General features: G+C 47.0%; 1 protein-coding gene across 2 annotated transcripts in view; it reads left to right on the top strand.

Moving 5' to 3' along the window:
• Positions 1–20,036, top strand: part of LOC128336720 (nodal modulator 1-like) — a 29,921-nt gene extending 9,885 nt beyond the window's left edge. For both annotated transcript variants that reach the window (XM_053276794.1, XM_053276793.1), the window contains 20 exons: positions 989–1,166; positions 1,691–1,832; positions 2,481–2,612; positions 3,760–3,896; positions 4,446–4,533; positions 4,975–5,038; positions 6,243–6,338; positions 7,474–7,683; positions 8,793–8,875; positions 9,650–9,809; positions 10,802–10,928; positions 11,716–11,829; positions 12,305–12,432; positions 13,860–14,001; positions 14,487–14,570; positions 15,032–15,142; positions 16,612–16,713; positions 17,227–17,346; positions 18,472–18,564; positions 18,969–20,036. In XM_053276794.1, coding sequence (XP_053132769.1) covers positions 989–1,166; positions 1,691–1,832; positions 2,481–2,612; positions 3,760–3,896; positions 4,446–4,533; positions 4,975–5,038; positions 6,243–6,338; positions 7,474–7,683; positions 8,793–8,875; positions 9,650–9,809; positions 10,802–10,928; positions 11,716–11,829; positions 12,305–12,432; positions 13,860–14,001; positions 14,487–14,570; positions 15,032–15,142; positions 16,612–16,713; positions 17,227–17,346; positions 18,472–18,564; positions 18,969–19,100 — 2,443 coding nt within the window. In that variant the 3' untranslated portion in view covers positions 19,101–20,036. The remainder of the gene's footprint in view (positions 1–988; positions 1,167–1,690; positions 1,833–2,480; positions 2,613–3,759; positions 3,897–4,445; positions 4,534–4,974; positions 5,039–6,242; positions 6,339–7,473; positions 7,684–8,792; positions 8,876–9,649; positions 9,810–10,801; positions 10,929–11,715; positions 11,830–12,304; positions 12,433–13,859; positions 14,002–14,486; positions 14,571–15,031; positions 15,143–16,611; positions 16,714–17,226; positions 17,347–18,471; positions 18,565–18,968) is intronic.
• Positions 20,037–22,230: the final 2,194 nt, after the last annotated feature.

Raw genomic sequence — 22,230 nt, 5'->3', positions numbered from 1 at the left:
GATTAGGTCCATCTGCAGGCCTTCTCCGTTGCTGCCCCGAGACTCTGGAATGCGCTCCCTGCTGAAATAGGAGCCTCCCCATCTCTGACAGCTTTTAAAAAGTCTTTAAAGGTGCATTTGTACACCCAAGTTTTTTAACAAGAATTGTGATTTTAAATTGGTTTTGTTTTATGTAGTTGCAAACCACCCAGAGATGTGAGTTTGGGGCGGAGTACAAATGTAATATGTATTTATTACATTTGTAAACTGCCTAATATATAAACTTTGAGGCAGAGTACAGTGGTTTAAAATGCGGCCCCCAAAACCACACACCAAGTCCCCCACACAATTTTTAAAATAGTTTTAACAAAAAGTTTGAGAAAGCAGATGTGTCTCAAGGGAACTTTGGAAGGAGATTCTCTTATACTGACAGGGAGCACGTTCCAAAGCCCTAGGGCAGCCTCAGGGAAGGCCTGATCTCTCATCACCACCTAATGAGCCGGTGGCAACTGTAACCGGACTTCTCCACATGCTCTCAGTAGGTGGCTCAGTTCATGGCAGAGAAGGCACTCTCTTAAATACCCTGGACCCAGGCCATTAAGGGCTATTTGAGTAATATCCTTTGTGTTTTGCTCGGAAACATAGCAGCAGCCATTACTGGTTTTTGAAGATCATTGTGCTGATCCAATCAATCAATCAATACTCTCACTCTTTCTCTCTCTCTCTCTCTCTGCTGGTCATATACAATAAGAACAGCCCTGTTTTCTTTTAAACAGTTGAACTCAAACAGCTCTCTCGGAATGAAAAGGCCTCTTCAGTCAGTCGGGTCCTCACCTGCCGCCTCAGGTGGCATGGCCCAGGCATTGGTTTGTCACCTCAGGGAGAGCTGAGGATAGGAGATAAATGCAGATGAGACTTGATATTAATGAGTGTCTCATTTCTGAACTGTGTGCTGGTCTGTGATCGCAATAAACTGAATTTGAATGAGTGTCTCCGTATTTTTTAACAGGTTCAGTGTCTGTGGGCAGATATCGGTCACTCGGTTCCCTGACTCCATCAAGCAGATCAACAAGTACAAGGTCATCCTGTTGCCCCAAGATAAAGACAAAGTCCAGTTGCTTACAACAGAAACGGACACACGCGGGGCATTCTGCTTCAAGGCAAGATCAGGGGCGTATGTCATTCAGGTATGAACAAGGACATGCCTGTTTACAAAAAACAAAAATCGCATCTTGCTTCCTTGGGTTTTTGCATGTTGAATTATGTTTGTTTGTTTATTTATTTATTTTATTTCTGTACCGCCTGATATGTACATCTCCAGGCAGTGATTTTCTCAGTTGGCATTGTCAACCATTGTCAAGCCAGTGTGGTGTAGTGGTTAGAGTGTTGGACTAGGACCGGGGAGGCTTGAGTTCAAATCCCCATTCAGCCCTGAAACTCCCTGGGTGACTCGAGGCGAGTCACACATCTCTTAGCCTAACCTGCCTCACAGGATTGTTGTGAGGATAAACATAACCATGCACATTACTCTGGGCTCCTTGGAGGAAGAGCAGGATACAAATGTAAACATAGCATTAAAAATTTTTTTAACCCTTTTTCATTTTCGCAGTCAGCGTATCAAAGAAGAGTGAATTGGGCACAAGCGTGATGCTGTTTGTGGTGGTCCGCATTGTGCAAAAGCAGTTTCTTGCCTTTCTCCTACCTGCTGTAGGTCATTGTTCCTGAGGCAGAAACCAGGGCTGGTCTTGCTCTGAAGCCGAAAACGTTTCCTGTGACAGTCACCTCCAAGCCTGTGCTGGATGTCGCCTTCTCTCAGTTTCTGGCCTCCGTTTCAGGGAAAATCACTTGCTTAGGTAAGGCCCGCCTTGATAGATGGAAGGTCTAGCAAGTCTGAGGGCCATAGGCCACCTCCAGCCTTGGCAGCAAGATGCCTTTGAACACCAGTTGCAGGGGAGCAACCACAGGAGAGGGGGCATGCCTTCACCTCTTGCCTGTGGGTTTCTCGGAGGCATCTGGTGGGCCACTGTGGGAAACAGGATGCTGGACTAGATAAGGCCTTGGGCTGTCAGGGTTGTTCTCAGGAGCTCTCCATTCCGGTGTGTAGTTATAAAGCAGGGTGTGTGTGAAAAATGTCCTTGGGCTGCCAGCGCTCGTGAGGCTTCTTGGGGCCGTTGGAGGCACACACACACACACCACCCATACTTTGCTTCGAGTTGGTTCCCCCTCCTGTTGCTGCCACGCACTCTTGTTTTCATCACCGCCGCCAGACATGGCCCCTGCCAGCCTTCACACTGGTCTTCATGGCCCCCACTGGCCACGTTTCTTGAACTTGGGTTCTCAAACGTGGGGCCGAGTTCTCAAACTTGGGTCCGCAGATGCTGATGAAAGTTATAGTCCAGCAATATCTGGGGACCCAAGCTTGAGAATCCCCATTCTCAGAAGATCACGGAACGCCAGCCCCAAAGCCCACTGACCCAGCTTTCTCTCTCTCTCTTCCCCAGATGCCTGTGGCGAATTGATGGTGACCCTTCAGTCCGTGAACCGGCAGGGAGAAAAACGCAACCTCCACCTGGCTGCCAAGCTGAATTCCGCCACATTCATGTTTGAAAATGTGCTTCCAGGCAAATACAAAAGTGAGAAGAAGATGCTCTGGGAAAGTGAGAAAGAGATGCTCTGGGAAGAGCATCTAGGTTCCAGGTTCCCTCCCTGGCAGCATCTCCAAGATAGGGCTGAGAGAGATTCCTGCCTACCACCTTGGAGAAGCCGCTGCCAGTCTGTTTAGATAATACTGAGCCAGATGGACCTATGGTCTGACTCAGTATATGGCAGCTTCTTATGTTCCTATAAGAGTTCTGTGCAGTTTCTGCTATGTGTGGCATGGCAGCTGTTACAGATCATGGATGGCTGCTCTTCTGGTGTATTCCCAGTCTTCTTTCGGGGTTGAGCATGAAATCTGTATAGGAAGCTGCCTTATACTGAGTCAGACCACTGGTCCATCTAGGTCAGGGCTGCTCAACTTCTGCCCTCCAGCTGTTTTTGGACTGCAGCTCCCATAATACCCAGCCACAATGGCCAATAGCCAGGAATTATGGGAGTTGTAGGCCAACATCTGCAGGAGGGCCCCAGTTTGAGACCACTCGAGTAGAAAGTGGGTGTGCATGCAGTGGTACCTGCACCAAATGGAAGGCTCTTCCCCAAAATACACCATCTCGAGCCTACGGTAATGAGCGGGTTGCAACCATCGGATGATCAAGTAGTGACTTGCCGTGAGCGTTGCCAAGTCTCTTGTACTCTGCTAACTGAGCAAAGAGGCACCAGACCATTGATACTTGAATCGCAAAAAGTGGTGATTCTCTTTATTGGGCAGGGGGAGAGCAACTGGCCCTCTCCATCCCCAGCATAGCATCCCTCCAGTGGCTGTGGCCAGAGTCTATCTTGTTTCTTTTTTAGATTGTGAGCCCTTTTGGGGGCAGGGAGCCATCTTTATTTATATCTATGTAAACCACTTTGGGAACTTATTGTTGAAAAAAAGTGGTATATAAACATTCATCGTATTCGTATGTATGTGTATAGGTTCTGCAACCTTCCTACTGTATAAACCCAAGACGTGCTGTTCCAATGGCCATCTTTATCCTCTCTGTGCTCATATAAGTACACCCCCTCTATTCTCATTTTTAAACACCACCTGAAAAACTTGCTTTGGGAACCTCTTGTTGAAAAGCGGTATATACATATTCATCGCTGTCTTGTTTCCAACATCCCCTCGGCTTATCTTTTTAGTGAGCATCATCCGTGAAGACTGGTGCTGGAAGAACAAGTCCTTGGAGCTGGAGGTTCTTGAAGACGACGTATCAGGGGTTGAGTTCCGCCAGACTGGATACATGCTGCGGTGTTCGCTTTCCCATGCCATTACCTTGGTAGGTTCTGCCATACGGGTTTTTCAGGCACATACAGACACGCACAATGGTGACTCTGTATCCACCTATATACATACATGTAACTCTGGCTGGTTCTGCTAAATCTACCCCTGTGCATGATGGGGAAGCAGAGCGTGGCTGCCTCTGAGCCCCTTTGAGCTGCCTCTGAGCCTCTCTCTTGCCTTGGGGCCTACCAGAGCTCCCTGTGGGCAATTCCAAGGGTAATAGAATCGGCCATGTTACCGCTTTTTCATTGGCTATAGCTGTAAGCAAATCTATATACCCACTTGCAAGAGAATATCATCTACTATAAGACCATATTTTTTTACAAAATCCTTGAATATTATAGATCGTGTCTGAAACTGGCAAAACCCGTCAGTAACAGAATCAAACATTCTGATTCCGTTACTGACATATCTATAATTGAAATATCTGTCTATAATGGCCATTGCTGCCTATGTTCACACGTTAACTTAGGGTTTCCCATATAAATGTTGTTTCCAGCATCATATATTTGGCCAGTCATTCTCTTGCATTCTGTGCCATCAGGAGTTTTACCAGGACGGAAATGGGCCCGAGAACGTTGGCATTTATAACCTGTCCAAAGGAGTGAATAGATTCTGTCTTTCAAAGCCAGGTGAGTGACCTTTACATGTTTCATTGCAAGGTTTTGCAGCAGCAGCAAACCAAAAGGGTCAGGAGGCTACTACTGTCTCTGGGAAGGACATTCCAAAGCCTAGGGGCAATCACCAAAAAGGCCCCGACCTGTGTGCATGGCAAACAGGCCTCAGCTGATGTTGTCACATGGAGCAGGGCTTTCCCCACTGATCTTGTGAGGTGGGCAGATTTTGTGGGGAGAAGCAGATGGTCTTTCAGGTATCGATGGTCTGTACAGAGCCAGAGAATTAGGAAGATGGTATCTTTCTGTTGGAGCACAAGCTTCTGTGTTGCATGGAACTCTTCAGCAGGCAAAGAGCTCAATTTTAAAGTCCAGCAAAGGTTGTTTTCCCAGGAGGCAACACGCTAATATGAGAACAGGAATGCTAAAGTGTAGTTGTGTTCTGTTGAATGCCTTCAGGTGTGTATGAAGTAACGCCCCGTTCCTGTCACCGTTTTGAACATGAATACTACACTTACGATACGTAAGTATCTTGCACTTGAAATATGAGTAACTTGAAATATTTGTGAAGCTTTTTTAAAGTGGTGATTCTCTTACGTTTAGTAGGGAGAGAGCAACTCACCCTATTAAACCCTAGCACAACATCCCTCCAGTGGCTGTTGCTGGGTCTCCCTTATGTTTTATTTTTTTAGACTCTGAGCCCTTTTGGGACAGGGAACCATCTTTATTTATTATTGAATTTTTCTGTGTAAACCGCTTTGAGAATTATTTTGTGGAGAGGCAGTATGTAAAATATGTGTTGTAGTGCTAGTAGTACCTGCACAAGAATTCTCGACATGTGGAAGAGTCAGGGACATCTAAAGCTGCCATATACTGAGTCAGATCCTTGGTCCATCTAGCTCAGTACTGTCTGCACTGACTGGCAGCAGCTCTCCGAGGTGACAGCCAGGAGACTCTCCCTGGCCCACCTGGTGATTCTGCCAGGGATTGAACCCGAGACCTTCTCCACACACTACGGCTCCATTTTCTTTGGGTTCATCCCATGGTGCTGCTGTAATGCTCAAAGAGTTGCCACCCTGTGTGTTACACAGGTCCTTTCCTCCAGCTCCCCCCCCCCCGCCCCACTCCTTACTGGACAATCATTGCATGCCAAGGCCCCCAGTGATTGGCCCCACTCACATGGGGGCGGGCCCTTAAACATGACAGCCGCGCCAAAGATGGAACACACGGACAAACATTCTGAGTTTGGGCTGCAGCGGCTTCCTGTAGCCAGTAGAGGAAGCACTTCACACCAACTCGTAAGAAATTTTATCAGCTTAATATTCATAAAGCTCATACATGGGTAAGCTTTATCCACTTTTTCAGAAAATCCCAAGATCTGTTTAGATGGAATATCCCCAAGTACAGTAAAAGCAAGGAGAAGTTCTCCCCTTTTGACCTCCATGGGCTTAGTTCAGACATCCCATCCAAACCACAGTTAAGGAAGCTTGATTATTCCATGCAGTATCTGAACTGACAAACCATGGTTTGTGATACCTGGCACACCAGAATTGGAAACCTTGGTTGGAGTGGGCATGCAAACCAGGGCATAACAACAACCAGGGGTTCCAGCCGTTATTTGAAATAATGTCTAAATGGGAAAATGATAGTTACACCCATCAGCCAAGCCAAGATGAGGTTGTTGGGACCCGTTCCGAGTGAACCGTTTTTGTTTTGTTGATTTCTAGGTCTGCGCCAAGTATCCTGACACTTACTGCGATTCGACACCATGTCCTCGGAACAATAATGACAGACAAACTCATGGACGTGATGGTTACCATTAAGTAAGGACGTAGAGGCTGCAAAGTCTCTTCTCCATTTGTTTTTGTTTGTTTGTTTGTTTGTTTGTTTGTTTGAACTATGTATACCCCCACGTCTCCAGTGCACTACTGCTCGGGGCGGCTCACAACAATAAAATAGATACAATATAAAATTAAAAATAATAAAACTAACCAAATTAAGTAAACAAGTTAACAGTCCAGGCTAAAACCACAGCCAGAATTGAGTTTCAAATTAAAAGTTATTTTAAAAGCTAAAATTGAGAATTATGAAAACTAAAGATCCTACCAGAAATAACCAAAGATGGAGCATTAAAGAGCCTTTTTTAAAAAGATGTGTGTTTAGTTGTTTTTTTTTAAGAACACCAAGGGAGGAAGCATGTCCTTAAGGAAGAAAGTCCTTAAGACCTATCTGTTTGGCCTGTCCTTTCACGGTTTTTAATTAGTTTTAATTGTTTTAATTAGTTTTAATTGTTTTAATGCTGTAACCTGGTTTTCAGGGTTTTAATTGTTCTGGTTGTTTAATTGTTTTTCATGATGTTTTAATTGTTAATTGGTGTTTATATCTATATTTCTGTTTTAATTGTTCTTGATTTTAATGGTTTCTGTTTTAATTGTAAACCGCCCTGAGCCATTTCGGAAGGGTGGTATAAAAATCGAACAAATAAATAATAAATAAATAAGTGAAAGAAAGGTGAAAGGACAGCGAGAAATTACTATGTTTACTATAACGTGCTCCCGTGCACTCAGGAATGCGCCCCCCCCGCAATCCACAGAATGTCCCCCAAACCATGAACAATCGGGGATGTGTGTGTTGTTTTTATAAAAATAAGAAATGAGCTACAAAATGACTCCTCCGGGGCTAATCCTGACAAAATGTCCAGAAGTGACTTTTGTGGTCACTTCCGGCCCTTTAGGAACCGCAGATACGTGGGTTTTGACCCTTTTGTGTCCACGGATAATGAAACCAGGTGTCAATTTAGACACCTGCAAATCTGTGAGTATAGTCTGCGTATAACGAGGTTTGCCTGTACTGACTGGATCGAGGGGGCAGTTAAGTGCCCATGTTTGTTTATAACCACTTCACCCCCAGTTTTGATCTGAAGGCTTCTCTTCCGCCTTCCTTTTGTTCCCCCCTCAGATCTTCCATAGACAGCGAACCCGACTTGGTCCTCGGCCCCCTGAAGTCGCAGCAAGAGCTGCGTCGGGAGCAGCAGCTGGCTGAAATAGAAACCCGCAGGCAAGAGAGAGAGAAGAAGGGCCCCGAAGAAGAAGGCTCGAAGCCCCCCGTGCAGGAGATGGTGGAGAAGCTCCAAGGGCCGTTCCACTATGAGTTTTTCTACTGGGCGAGGTACGTGCCTCTTTGTTGCAATGGGAGAGCGAGGCGAGGCAAGGCTGAACCCGTGTTTTTTCGAAGCTGTGTTAGCATCTTGTTGTAAATTATCTTGAGATTAGACACCTCTTGTAAATTAGCTTGAGATAATTAGAAATTTTCTTGTATTAGAAACCTAATACTTTTGAATGCAGTCATATGATGGGAAATGGGTTTTTTAATTGCTGATAATGAACATAGGTAACAGCGGATACGTGGGTTTTAACCCTTTCGTGTCCACCGATAATGAAACCAGGTGTCCGTTTAGACACCTGCGAATATGTGTGTATAGTCGGTGTATAACAAGGTTTGCCTGTACTGACTGGATGGGGGGGGACATAATACGATATACTTATAGTTATAGTTAATACTAATTCTTATAGTTGTTGTTATTATAATCATATAGTTATAATTATTTGATAATAGTTAATTATTTAATAATTATTATTTAATAATAATTATTTAATAATAGTCAATTATTAAATTTATTATAGTTAATAAAGTATTATAGTTAATACTAATTAGTTAAAACTAGTACTTATAGTTCATACTATAAGCCAGTGGTTCCCAATCTGGGTTCCGCCAGATGTTGCTGTGCTAACACTTTTGAATGAAAGTATTGTTTTTACTGCTGCTGCTTTGTGTTATGTATTATTTTTTTAATGGGTTATTTAATTTTTAAATAGAGAAATTATTTTTATATTCATCCTATCTGTACTTTTGTGCTCTTAATGATGCATTGTTTTAGTTATATTGTAAACTGCTTTGAGATTATGTTAATGAAAAGCGGTATATAAATCAAACAATAAATAAATAAACTACAACTTCCATCATTCCCAGCTGCAATTTGTTGTGGCTGGGGGTGATGGGAGTTGTAGTTCAGCAACACCTGGAGGAACCCAGGTTGGGAACCAGGGCTATAAGCCTTGCCTAACAACATCATATATTAACTGGGAGATCCTTAACCCCAAGTCTCAGCAGTCACTGCCACGTTAATCAGCTCTGAATTTCAACACACATCCTGTCTTGGGAGAGCAGATTGAATGGAACGATCTAGTCCCTTTATTATTTGTGGGTTTTTTTTCCAGGTCTGGGGAGAAAATCACCGTGACACCATCATCGAAAGAACTCCTTTTCTACCCACCGTCAGTTGAAACTGTGGTCAGCGGAGGTAAGTCTAGGTGATAATTCTGCAGGAGAAAACCTTTGGTGGGGTTGCATGTAACTCTGCCCAAGGGCTGCAGGACTTTGGGAAGAGACTCCTGCCTAAAACCTTGGAGAAGCTGCTGCCAGTCAGAGAAAACTGAGCTAGATGGACCAACAGTCTGACCCAGAGTGTGGCAGCTTCCATTTAGCCGAAAAGGACAAAGATTCTGGGTCAGACTGTTGGTCCATCGGGCTCAGTCTTGTCTACACGGGCTGGCAGCAGCTCTCCAAGGCTTCAGGCAGGAGTATCTCCCAGCCCTACCGGGAGATGCTGCCAAGGATTGAACCTGGGAAGTTCTGCATGCCAAGCAGATGCTCTGCCACTGAGCTACAGCCCCCATCCCTCATCAGGAGAAGGGCTGGCAAAGAACCTGAGATCGTGGAGAGCTGCTGCCGGTCAGAGTAGTTAATATTGAGCTGGATGGACCAACAGGTTGGCTTAGTCTAAGGCAATTTCATTTGCTCACTGCCAGGCTCTCTCTGGGTTAACCTGAGAGGAGCATGGAAGCTTAATTATCTAAGCCGGGGTTCTCCAACTTGATAGATGCTGGACTACAATGCTCATCACCCCCAATGACCAACTGTGGCTGGGGATGATGGGAGTTGTAGTCCAACATTGTTTGGAAAACCCCTGCTCTAAGCCAATTGTCTATTTCTCCCACCTCCATCAGATCCATTGCTTGGTATTCCTACCAGTCTAGATATTCCTATTAACTGGTTTCTCCTCCATCCACTGAAGAGAGCTGTCCTGGGAAGCTGATTGAAATACATGGGAAAGCAGGTTTATTCCTGGAAGGGCAAATCCACCCTGAACTGGAAGGTGTTGAGATCGTCATCGGTGAGAAGGGAGCACCGTCCCCACTCATTACTGTTTTCACAGACGACAAAGGCTCTTACAGGTAAACCACTGTGGCCCATTTCTGTGGGCTGAGTCCCAAGAACTTGCTTACCAGCAGAGGATGCTTCTGCTCACACGATGGGTGGGAGTGTCGGGGTTAGTGGACTACAATGCTCCTTGTGACAGGGGTTCCCAGAAGTTGCTGACTACAACTCCTATCCTCCCCAGCCAAAGGCCATTGCAGCCTCTGTGTAGGAAACTGTGGTCATGCTGCATCAGAAACCATGGCTTGCAGTAACTTTGCCAACTATGGTTTGTGCTGACTATGCTTTGGCACGATGTCTGAGTCAACAACCCATGTTTAACAGCCATTGATCCACTTCCACAGGCCGCTGTACCTAGGGAACGGAGGGCTGAGCCAAGCAGATTAGCCACTCTAAACCATGGCTTGCCTGTATAGTTTGGATTCTAAACCATGGTTAGTGAAAAACATGGTTCATTTTGACGTCTGAATTGAGTCAGTATATTTAGGTAGAAACCAGATTCTTAAAGTTTGATGCTAATGAGCATTTTTCATTTTAGTTAAGCATGGTTTAGGGCAGGCCTGCTTAGCTTAGGCCCCCTCCCCAAGCTGTTTTTGGACTACAACTCCCATAATCCCCAGTCACCGTGGCCAATAGCCAGGGATTATGGGAGTTGTAGGCCAACATCTGCAGGAGGGCCGAAATTGAGCAGCCCTGTCGAAGGTAAGAAGAAGGGGTGGAGAGAAAAGAAACCACAATATGGTTTCAGGCCAAAGATTTAGAAACCAAGGTTTAGTGTTTGTCTGTGGGGCCAACCCAAACTTGTTAATTAAACCTTATTTAAAACAATCTGTGGTCCCACATGATATCTGACTCCACCTTACGGATAAGACGGATTCCCCCTCTTCTGCCATTGCAGCTTTTGGATAACTTTGGTGCCCGGATTTTCAGTCTGTGGCAGTTATTTAGATGTGACCTCAAGATGCCTTTCCGATTCATTCTGAATGTCCCTTCCTCCTCCTCTTTCAAGCGTGGGACCCCTCCACAGTGACCACGAATACACCGTCACGGCTCAAAAGGAAGGATTTGTTTTAAGTGCCGTGGAGGGATCAGTGGGCGACTTCAAAGCATTTGCTCTGGCTGGAGTCACTTTTGAGGTAATATCCTGGGAAACCTTGGCATTGGTGGGGGGGTTCCCCTCCTGAAATATGTGTTAAATATTAATAGAGAAGGGGGCTAAGAGGGAAGGATCTGGGTTGAGGGTGAAAACTCAATGCCATTCAGCCATGGAACTCACTGGGTGACGCTGGGTCAGTCGCTTATCTCAGCCTGGCCTCCCTCACAGGGTTGCTGTGATTGCCCCCAGGCTTTGGAATGCTCTCCCGGCTGGCATCCGCTCCTCAGTCTCCTTGATAGTTTTTAGGAAAAAAGTAAAGACATCATCATCATTATTTATTTATTGTTTGTTTGTTCAATTTCTCTGCTGCCTTTCCAGAAATGGCTCACGGAGAAATAAAAAATAAGAGGAGAGCTGGTCTTGTGGTAGCAAGCCTGACTTGTCTCCATAGCTAAGCAGGGTCTGACCTGGTTGCATATGAATGGGAGACTTGGTGTGTGAGCACTGCAAGATATTCCCCTCAGGGGATGAAGCCGCTCTGGGAGGAGCAGAAGGTTCCAAGTTCCCTCCCTGGCTTCTCCAAGATAGGGCTGAGAGAGATTCCTGCCTGCAACCATGGAGAAGCCGCTGCCAGCCTGTGTAGACAATACTGAGCTAGATAGACCAATGGTCTGACTCAGTATATGGCAGCTTCCTGTGTTCCTAGTGCCAACTTGGTTGCTGAGCTTCTTGCAAAGAATATTGAACTCATTAGACTGTGCTCTCGTGTCTTGCCTTGTGTGTTTACTGGTTTTAGTTGCATGTGTCCTATGTTTCATTTTAAACAGATTAAATCAGAAGATGACCATCCTCTTGCCGGAGTCCTGCTGTCTCTCAGTGGAGGTGTGTTCCGCTCTAACCTCCTGACTCAGGACAACGGAATGTTGACTTTCTCCAACCTGGTATATCCACATTTCTTGTTTGGCCTGCTTAGAATTCAGCTCTTCCCACCTCATTATTTCCAACTTCCATCTTCATTATTTGCTACAGAGGTGGTCACTGGGCCATCGCTGTCCGTGATAGAAAATGCTCTCCATTGGTTTTAAGCCAGCCCTAATGAGTTTTGCTCTTAATCTCCCCCCGCCCCAAGGAATTCACAGCCAGTGGGAGCTTCCCTTCCAAGTCTAACCGCCACTTTTAGGGAGGGGGCACTTTTGCAGGGGCCACAGCATGAGTGGAAAGGGTTAAGGTACCCCATCCCTGCACACCGTGGTCCTAATTTTGATCAGCCCTCCCCCCCCCGCTGCTGTTTAAATTAAAGCAAAGACACGGAAATATGTCCCCTTTACTATGCAGGTTGTTGTGCAACTCTTGTGTGAATATAGCTGGCCAGAGCAAGGTTAGAATAACCTCCCCATCTCAAATATCTCTTTTCAGAGCCCAGGGCAATACTATTTCAAGCCCATGATGAAAGAGTTTCGCTTTGAGCCCTCTTCTCAAATGATCGAAGTCCAGGAAGGTCAGAACCTTAAAATCACCATTGTTGGTTACAGAACAGCATACAGGTCAGTAAATGCAAGGTCCCACTCTCTTAGCCAGGGGTCCTCAAACGTGGATCACCAGATTATGTTGGACTACAACTCCCATCATCCCCAGCCACAATGACCAAAGAGATTATGGGAGTTGTAGTCTAGCAAGCTCAGGGGACCAATGTTCCCTGTAACAGGAAGTCTGAGAAGTTGTTGACTACAGCTAGGGAGAGGGCCTTTTCGGTGGCTGCACCCCATTTATGGAATAGCCTCCCCAGTGAGGTTCACCTGGATTAATCACTTTGTTCTTTTAGATGCCAGGTGAAGACCTTTTTGTTCACTCAAGCCTTTTAAATTTTGATTGGATTTTAACTGATTTTTTTAAAAAAATGTATTTTAAATGAGTTTGTATTGTATTTTCAACTCACATGACTCCCAGCCAAAGGCCATTACACCTGGGGATGATTGGAGTTGTAGTCATCAACTTCTGGGAATTCCTGTTACAGGGAACTCTGGTTAGGGGACAAGACCTGGGGGTGGGGGTGGGGGCTTTAAAGAGAAAGGCAAGGAACCTTGTGCTGATTCTGACTGGGCAAGGACCCGTTGTGATTTAAGAGATCAGATGATCAGGGTCACAAGAATGACAGATGATTTCGGCAGCGGTGCATTCGAAAACTGGAGTTGGAGGGCTGGTCTTGTGGTAGCAAACACAAGTTGTCCCCTTTGCTAGGCAGGGTCCACTTTTTGCATTTGGATGGGTGACTGCATGGGATCACTGTGAGATGTTCCCCTTAGGGGATGGGGCCGTAGTTCAGTGGCAGAGCATCTGCTATGTATGCATACAGAAGGTCTGAGGTTCACTCCCCAGCAGCATCTCCAGGTAGGGCTGGGAAAGACTCCTGCCTGAAACCTGGGGAGGGCCATTACCGCTGCTCAGTACTATGCTAGATGGACCAATGAGCTAACTCAGAAGACAGCTTCCTATGTTCCCATGCATTCAGCGATGGGGCCATAACTCAGAAGCAGAGCATCTGCTTTGCATGCAGAAGGTCCCAGGTTCACTCCCTGGCAGCATCTCCAGGGAGGGCTGGAGGAGAGACTCCTGCCTGAAACCTGGGAGAGCCACTGCCAGTCCGTGTAGACCAGGGCCACTCAATTTGGGCCATCCAGCTGTTTTTGGACTACAATTCCCAGAATCCCCAGCCACAGTGGCCAATAGCCAGGGATTAAGGGAGTTGTGGGCCAACATTTTAATTGTATACCACCCTGAGCCATTTTGGAAGGGCGGTATACGAATCAAATGAATGAATAAATAAACATCTGCAGGAGGGCTGAAATTGAGCAGCCCTGGTGTAGGCAATACTGTGCTAGATGGACCAGTGGTCCGACTCCCTATAAGGCAGCTTCCTGTGTTTCTGTGGATGCTGAGACCCCTGAGAGTCCCTTTGTGTCCTTGACCCTAGTTGCTACGGCACTGTCTCCTCTCTAAACGGGGAACCCGAGCAAGGTGTTTCCGTGGAAGCCGTGGGCCAGGGAGAGTGCAGCGTCTATGGAGAAGACACGGTCACCGATGAAGAGGGCAAGTTCCGACTGCGTGGGCTACTGGTAAGAACCCGGCCATGATAGGTTGAGTTGGATTTGCCGAGCAAAATAGAATTTAAAGGCTCGTTTTGTGGCACCTTGGCGTCTTATGTTTTCCCACCCTTTGTGGTCTGCCTAGAGTTGAAACATAAGTCACCGCTGCTAATCAAGGTGTCATTAAAGCAGATCTGTGTAACTGCAGGCTGGTTCAGATCCTGGAAGATGGGTGATGCTTTCAACCATTGTGCATGGTTTAGGGCAGGCCTGCTCAGCTTAGGGGCCCCCCACCAGCTGTTTTTGGACTACAACTCCCATAAGCCCCAGCCACAGTGTCTTATAGCTAGGGATTATGGGAATTGTAGGCCAACATCTGCAGGGGGGCTGAAGTTGTGCAGCCCTGGTTTAGGATTTAGGCTGGAAATGCTCATTACTTAACCACCGTTCACTTAAACAATTTGATAAACTGGTATCACTTAAGGATTGTTGTTTGCTGTGTTTGTTTTTTAAAGCCTGCTTGTGAGTATCACATCCAACTGAAAGCTGAAGGCAACGATCATATCGAAAGAGCCCTTCCACAACATCGCACAATTGAGGTGAGCCAGCCTTTGAACGAGAGGCCTAATTTGCCAGACCTTAGTCACTATTAGTTGACTGTTCTGACCAAATTTCACAATATAAAACAATTTTGCTTACGTGCCAAAGACACGTAATTGATTGATTAATTGCCTTCAAGTCGGTGTCAACACTTAGCAACCACGGGATGATCTGTCTTCAACTTGGCCTCTCAGTGGTGCATTCATTGCTGTCATAATCAAGTCCATCCACCTTGCTACTGGTCATCCTCTTCTCTTTCCTTCAACCTTTATGTCATATACCTTCAAATCGATTGACAGTTCAAGACAGACAAACGAAAGGACTTTGCCAGCAACGTTGGTAATGCAGTCTGAATGTTCATTTTTGTTGCTGAGCAAGAGCTGCATATTTAATCTGAAATGATCCATCTGGCCTGTGTTAATGCATTGCTGTGTTCCCCCCCCCCCCCCCCCCGTCGTAGGTTGGCAGCAGCGACATTGGGGACGTGAATATTATTGCTTTCCGCCAGATTAACCAGTTTGATCTGAGTGGAAATGTGATCACTTCCTCCGAGTACCTCCCATCCTTGTGGGTAAGTGTGCTTCCGGTTCTTCTCTTCTGAATCGCTTCCGGGGCGTGGGTGGGGCGGGGAGTCAGCGTCAAAGTGTATTACGATCATGGACCAATGAGAAAAACACAAGAGCTTCCAGTCACCGGTTGAAAGCTCACTTAGAGAGAGCTTGAGTAAATTCTTGGCGTTGCATATATGTAGCTGCACAGAACTTAGCAACATTTAGGGGCCATTCACACGACTGACCTGGTGGGCGGCTTCCCAAAACTTGCCTACCCCCCCAGAAGATCCTCCATTACTCGGTGGGAGTGCACTCCCACACAGTATGCCCTGATCCGTGCAGCACGGAGCAGGGCAGATTGATCTGAGTGAAGCCCACAATGCAGTGCGCGATAGGGATGTGGACGGAACCACGGCGGGACAGTTTGAAGGCAGCGGGAGTCTCCCTTTAAGAGCAGGGGGAGGGTGCACATACCCCTCCCACCTCTTTCCCCCCACCAGCATCCTTTTTTAAAAAAACAAAGCCCATCGGGGTAGCAGCGTACCTCCCTGCCGCCCCATTGCCCTCGTCTTCTGGATACGACTGGAAGTCACGGCACGGAAGCACTCTCTCCCTTAACCTCGGCTAACTGCCGGGGTGAATGGTGGGGCTTGGCTGTGCTACCCCACCAGGATCTGGCCCCATCTTAGGGCCCAGATTAGGCTGGCCCCAGACTAGGCTGCGCATGAGAACAGCCTGATCGTGTTACTCCTGGATGTTTATCCGATAACAAAAATAATAAGTAAAATGTAGAGCAGGGGTGTTTTGCCCGCTTGCGCAACAGGGCACATTGAGCGGGACCAGGGGAATTGCACACGAGTCACTGTTGGGTCCTCACAATCCCGCTGTACGTGTGCACTTTGGTAGTCAGAATGTTGACGGCTAGCTCAAGGTGTGCATTTGCTTTTCCCTTGGACCCCTTTCCTTGTCACTTGCAGGTTTGAAACAAGTGAGCTTTGGGAGAGACTGAAAGGAGGAGATTTACTGTATTTACCTGAATCCTAGACTAGTTTCCCCCTACATTCTTTGATGTTCAGAGTCCTTCCTTTTGAATAAATAAGGGAAGAACTTGTATTTAATCTCTGCTTTTCAAGGGGCTTGTCTGTCTTAAATTCAGAGTCATCTCACTTTCGGGTAAATGAGGTTCTCTGCTAACAGGGCAAAGAGTCACCTTTTAAAAGTGATTCTCTTTAATGAGCAGGGGGAGAGCAACTGGCCCTATCCATCCCCAGCACAGCATCCCTCCAGTGGCTGTTGAGGGGTCTATCTTATGTTTCTTTTTAGACTGTGAGCCCTTTGGGGACAGGGAGCCATCTTATTTATTTATTTTTTCACTATGTAAAACACTTTGGAAACTTCTGTTGAAAAGCGGTATATAACTATTTGTAGTAGTCAATACTATATCACGATAAAGATCTTATTGTGCGTCTCTGTTTTCCTCCCCATGTAGGTGAAGCTTTACAAAAGTGAAAACCTGGACAATCCAGTCCATACAGTCTCATTGGGCCAGTCCTTATTTTTCCACTTCCCGCCGCTGCTCCGAGATGGAGAGGTATCTTCTTTGGGTTCTTCTTTGTAAGGTTGTGTAAGCAATCTTGGAGTCGTGGCAGATAACTCGGTGAAAACGTCAGCCCTGTGTGTGTGACAGCTGTGAAAAGGCAAATGTTATGCCTGAGTTTAGTAGGAACGGGGTAGAAAATAGAACTGCTAATATTATAAGGTTCTTTTTAAAATCTGTGGTGCTGTGGCCCCATTGGGAATACTAGGTGCAATTCTGGTTGCCATATAATAGGGACAGAAGAGGGCAACCAAGATGATCAGAGACGTGGAGGGCCTTCTTTATGAAGGAATAGTCTGGGAAACATACCAGTGGGGATTTGAACCAGCATGTCAATGAACATTCATCCCCCCGAGATGGTACCAAACACCCCAGCTGGCTCATGTGCTACAGGGCAGATTTCCTGGAAGATGTTGGTCCTGTTGATTTTGCTTTGAAGACTTCTTTTCCGTTCCATTGCTGAATGTTTCCTGCTGAGCAGTGGCAGAGCCTTCTGTTCTTTTGCAGAATTACGTGGTGCTGCTGGATTCGACACTCTCCAAATCGCAGTATGACTACACCCTGCCTCAAGTTTCCTTCACTACGGTTGGGTACCACAAGCATATCACGTTGGTTTTTAATCCCATGGTAAGCGCCCTGCAGATCACAAAAGTGTGGTCCCCTTTATTCACAAATCCTAGCCATGAGCTTTCTTCAGTTGTGCACTCGTTCTCTGGCCAATTCCAAGGGTAACGGAATCAGGCATGTTGCCACTTTTTCAGTGACTGTACCCATAAGCAAACTTTCAAGTTGATACTTAAAAACTGGCAAGAGAACATCTCTTATTATAAAGCCATATTTTTTACAAAGCCCTTAAACATTATATAGTATTGGAAATGTGCAAAATACATTGGTAATGGAATCAGAACTTTGGGGCATCATTTCTGATTCCATTACAGAAGGACATTATGGGAACCATTTCCCTTTTCTTACTGTTTCTAGCAATATTGGATAAAGTATATTTAGCCGAGGGGATGTCCCTATCCAGTGTCTGTCCTGTGGCTGTTGCTGGTGTCTCCTTTTTCTTTTTCTTTCTTTCACCTCTCCCATTAGCTGAAGCTTGGTTCAGGCTTTTGCGGAGGCAGGCTGAAAATAGACAACACAGACTAAATCTGTTGGACTTTGTTGTCATTCTCAGTGAACTGAAATTGGGCTCCCTGCAGCTGTGTGTGAGGGGGGGAAATTGTCATTAGTGATATTTTAATTGCGGAATCCTTTACAGATATCTGGGGGGACCTCCAGGGTTCCTCCAGACACAGTATGACAAAGCTCTGCCTTGATACATCATAGCTTAAGTAATGTTTTTACAAAGAAAAACAATACAAAGAACACTTTGCCAACTCATATCTAAGAGAATGCTGCCTTCTTCATGAACCTCGCCACCTCTATAGATCATCAGGGGAGGTCTGGTTGCAGTTGACACCGGCTTGCCGAGTGGCGACCCAAAACCAGGCCTTCTCTAGGGTGGCCCCACTCCCTAACAAAATTAGAGCCTCCCCTTCTCTGGATGTTTTTCATAAAAATCTGAAGACATACCCGTTTAATTAGGCTTTTAATTTGTAGATTTAAGTTTTAGGGTTTTTACCTACATTTTAAATTGATTTAATTATGCTAATGTTGTATTTTAAATTGTAAACCGCCTGGAAATTTTTATAGGGGGTGGCATATAGGAATGTGCTGAATAAGTAAATCAATGTCTCTGGCTGTTTTCAGAGGAAGCTCCCTGAACAGGACATCGCTCAGGGATCCTACATCGCATTACCGCTGACGCTGCTGCTTCTGCTGGCTGGTTACAACCACGACAAGGTAACCCACCCTGCGATCCTGCAGCTGGCGCTTTCCCAGACAGCAGGCTTGACCGTGGGTTTTCTGTGAGGCTTTACTGCGGGTTCGAAGTTGCCCCCCCCAAAAAACACAAACAAACCCCAAAGTGGATTTTTTAAAACCCTGCTCAGTGGTAAGAAATATCTCCTTAGCATGCAGAAGGTCCCAGGTTCAATTCCTGGCACTATCTCCAGGTAGGGCTGGGAGAGGCTCCTACCTGAAACCTTGGAGCTGAAAGAAACGTAGCAAATAAACGTTAACATTGCTGCACTCCCAGGACATTCCTTTCCTTGCCCACGACGGGGGGACGCTGTGCATTACTGGGCCTTTGGTGTTACTGATTGCTCGGACTCAGCGTGGCTCCTGGCATTTTTCTCCCCCTCCAGCTGATTCCCTTGTTGCTCCAGCTCACAAGCCGTCTCCAGGGGGTGCGGGCTCTCGGGCAGGCGAGTTCTGATGCGGGTGGCCTCGAGGACGTGAAGAGACAAGCCAAGAAACAGAAGACGCGGCGGACGTGAGACAGAATCGGCTCTCTCCCAGCTCGGACGGTGGGCTTTTCAATGGTGGTGCTAAAGGGGACCTGACGAAGCTCTTTCTCTACAGCTCGAGTCCTGGACTCAGGCCTGGTCTGTCCATGCAGCCAAATTAGGTGGTGGGAGGACTCTTCAGCTTCAGATGCTTTTGATGGCTCACCGACATCAAAATCTCCCTGCAAACAGAAAATGGGCAGAGCAGGCAGAGCTGGGCTGGAATTGTTCTCCCTGCTGCACTCGCTTTCTACTTGCAGGGAGTCTGGGTTGTGTTTTAACATGGAGGCCCATTCCGAATTAGAATCTGCCGCCTTCCACCACGTGAATCCATTCCACCACCGGCTGAATGTGCAGATGAGGTCTGAGTTGCTTCATCCATGATGTAAGCTCTGTATGGCACCTTCAGAACATCACAACTGTGGGTTTTTACAAAAGGCTAACCAACTGGCTCTTCTGACACAGAGAACAGGGCAGTTCACACGGTCGTAACTAGGGTAGGAGAAGCCCCCTAGCCTGGCTCGGGAGCTGTGCACTCTCCTGCTTGCCAGCAATCTGTCAGTTACAACCCAGTTCACAGGCACCGTCTGTGCTCAGCAGCACTGGGGCAGGGGACTTCTCCTCCTACCTCATTCAGCAGTTGACTAGCAGGCAGCCCTCCGGCTCAGCCACTACCGAGTACACACGATCACGGAAGGAGCCTCTGCCCTTGTCTTGAACGGACCAGCAAACGGGACCACGGGCAGCTCCTGAACTAGGTTAGGCGGCTTCTCCTACCCTAGTTACGGCTGTGTGAACTGCCCTAGCGTCTTGCAAACTACAGGTAGCGTTGGGATAACTCTTGTTTCCGGCGGGGGCAGGGTCATAATTTTTATTTGCTCTGATGTTTGCGAGAACTACTGCCATTAAAATCCGATTTGCCTCCCAGCTTGTGTCTGTGTCCATTTCCTCTCTTGACTTTGCAATTCTTTAGCCCCATTCAGGTGTTCTAGAAAGGGAGATGCTGTCCTTGCAGAGAGGGAGTCTGAGATCTGAAACCCACTTCAGCCCTCGAATTCAGACCTCGGTTAGAAAAGAGGTTCCCAGCAGCTGGTAAGGGTACCCTTACGGCAGGACTGGGGACGATGGGAGTTGTAGTTCAATATCATCTGGAGGGCCACGTTTGCCCAGCCCTGCCGTAAGGGGTTCTTTGAAGGGTTCCCAGGTCTTGCTCAGAGCCCTCCTGAGTAACTGATACATTGCAGCTGCAATGTATTTGGCTACTCCAAATTAATCAGTCCTATTGAAATTAATGGGACAAGTTTGTTTACATGCGCACACACACAAAAACGAAAGATCTTTTGGGTTATCTGAGCTCATGGTTTATTTTTGTTTATTTTGTACATTTTATATCCCGCTCTTCCTCCAAGGAGCCCAGAGCGGTGTACTACATACTTAGGTGTCTCCTCACAACAACTCTGTGAAGTAGGTTAGGCTGGGAGAGAAGCGACTTGCCCAGAGTCACCCAGCTAGTCTCATGGCTGAAGGGGGATTTGAACTCAGGTCTCCCCGGTCCTAGTCCAGCACTCTCACCACTGCACCACGCTTTGCAACAGAAGGGGGTACACTTTTCTTTTTAGAAGTTGGGAACCCCTAGGTTAGAATAAACCTAGAGGGTCAGTTCCATCCCCTCCCTGCACCTGGGAGTCATAATAGACACTCTCATGGACAGGTTCATTCTCCCACCAATGTGCACACAAAATACCTTTGACATTATACTGGGGAGTCCACTATGCAGAAGCAGCAGGCAAAATATCCACAGTCGCAGTCGGAAGCCGGGTAAAGGGCTTCAAGGCCAGCTTCCTGGAGGCCAATGGCCACGCAGCATCTCAGGAGACTCTCTAGGCATTGTGGGAACACTGCTGGGCAGAATGACCTCAGCCGCATGGGAAGGCTTTGGGCAGAACAGCCTGCTTTCCCCTACTCCCCAGAGACAAAGCTGGAGGTGTGTTCCGCCAAGAATATCTGCTTGCAGACTCACGGCTGGTGGTGCCTGTAGATCCACAGACACATTGCCAACTTGGTGCTCCCATAGGAAGCTGCCTTAGACCGAGTCAGACCCTTGGCCCATCGAGCACAGCATTGCCTGCACTAACTGGCAGCAGCTTATCCAGGGTTTCAGGCAGGAGTCTCTCCCAGTCCTGCCTTGAGATGTCAGGGAATAATCCTGGGACCTCCTGCACGCAAGCAGACGCTCTCCCACTGAGCGTTAGTCCCATCCCCTAAGGGGAACAGCTTACCGTGCTGACACACGTAGTGTCCCATTCAAATGCAAACCAGGGCAGACCCTGCTTAGCAAAGGGGACACATGACCAGGTCTCCTCCCATAGCCCAGGCGGGAGAGAAATGCCGCGTCCAGTACACATACTCCAGCTGCAGTCTTGTACAGCTGGAATACGAAGAACTGTCCGTGCACCAAAAGCAAAACTTCCCATCCTGGAGGTGCCTGCAGACTTCAACTGCACCCATTAGGGCACGGAGCCACTTCGAACCATTCTTCAAGCATTTTTACCAGCTTTATTAGAAACACCAGCACATTTCAAGTTTCTTCTTTTTTGATCACAAATATAGTTGTTTCCCCGCCCCCCCCCCTTTAAGTATACAGTATGAGACACAGCATCAGGGCTTTCAATCCTCCTCCTTCAGAGAAGTCCTGGGGTTTTGTGCTCTCAACCCAGAAGGCTGCCGGGCACAGGGGGAAGGTGTTAAGCGTTTTGTATGCAGATGTTTAAGCAGAGACCAGCTACAGCTTCGGAAATCCAAGACAGGCTACATGGCTGTTTTCACAGTATGGGCAACAGTATGCTTTTGTTTTGTGCAATAAAAGAAAAGTAATGAAGGAAGCACTTCTTTCACGTCCAAAACCCAAGCAAGCCAGATGCTCGACACAGCAACAGCGGCCAACTGGTTTTCTAGGAGGGCTTGTGGGATGCTTGAAGGCCACTTTCCTAGCCAAATAAAAGTTCTCACTTCGGACTCCGGGGCCATACAGGCAGCCCACCCGGGGCCTTAACCTGCAGCCCTTACAGGGCAGCGTTGACAAGAGTGGGCCTGTCCTGCCCCCCGTCAAAGGAGCTGGTCC

The sequence above is a fragment of the Hemicordylus capensis genome, chromosome 13 (assembly GCF_027244095.1).
Source record: "Hemicordylus capensis ecotype Gifberg chromosome 13, rHemCap1.1.pri, whole genome shotgun sequence".
In the NCBI taxonomy this organism is placed as follows: domain Eukaryota; kingdom Metazoa; phylum Chordata; class Lepidosauria; order Squamata; family Cordylidae; genus Hemicordylus; species Hemicordylus capensis.
Note: the sequence above shows the minus strand (reverse complement) of the source record. Positions and strands in the feature narration are given on the sequence as shown.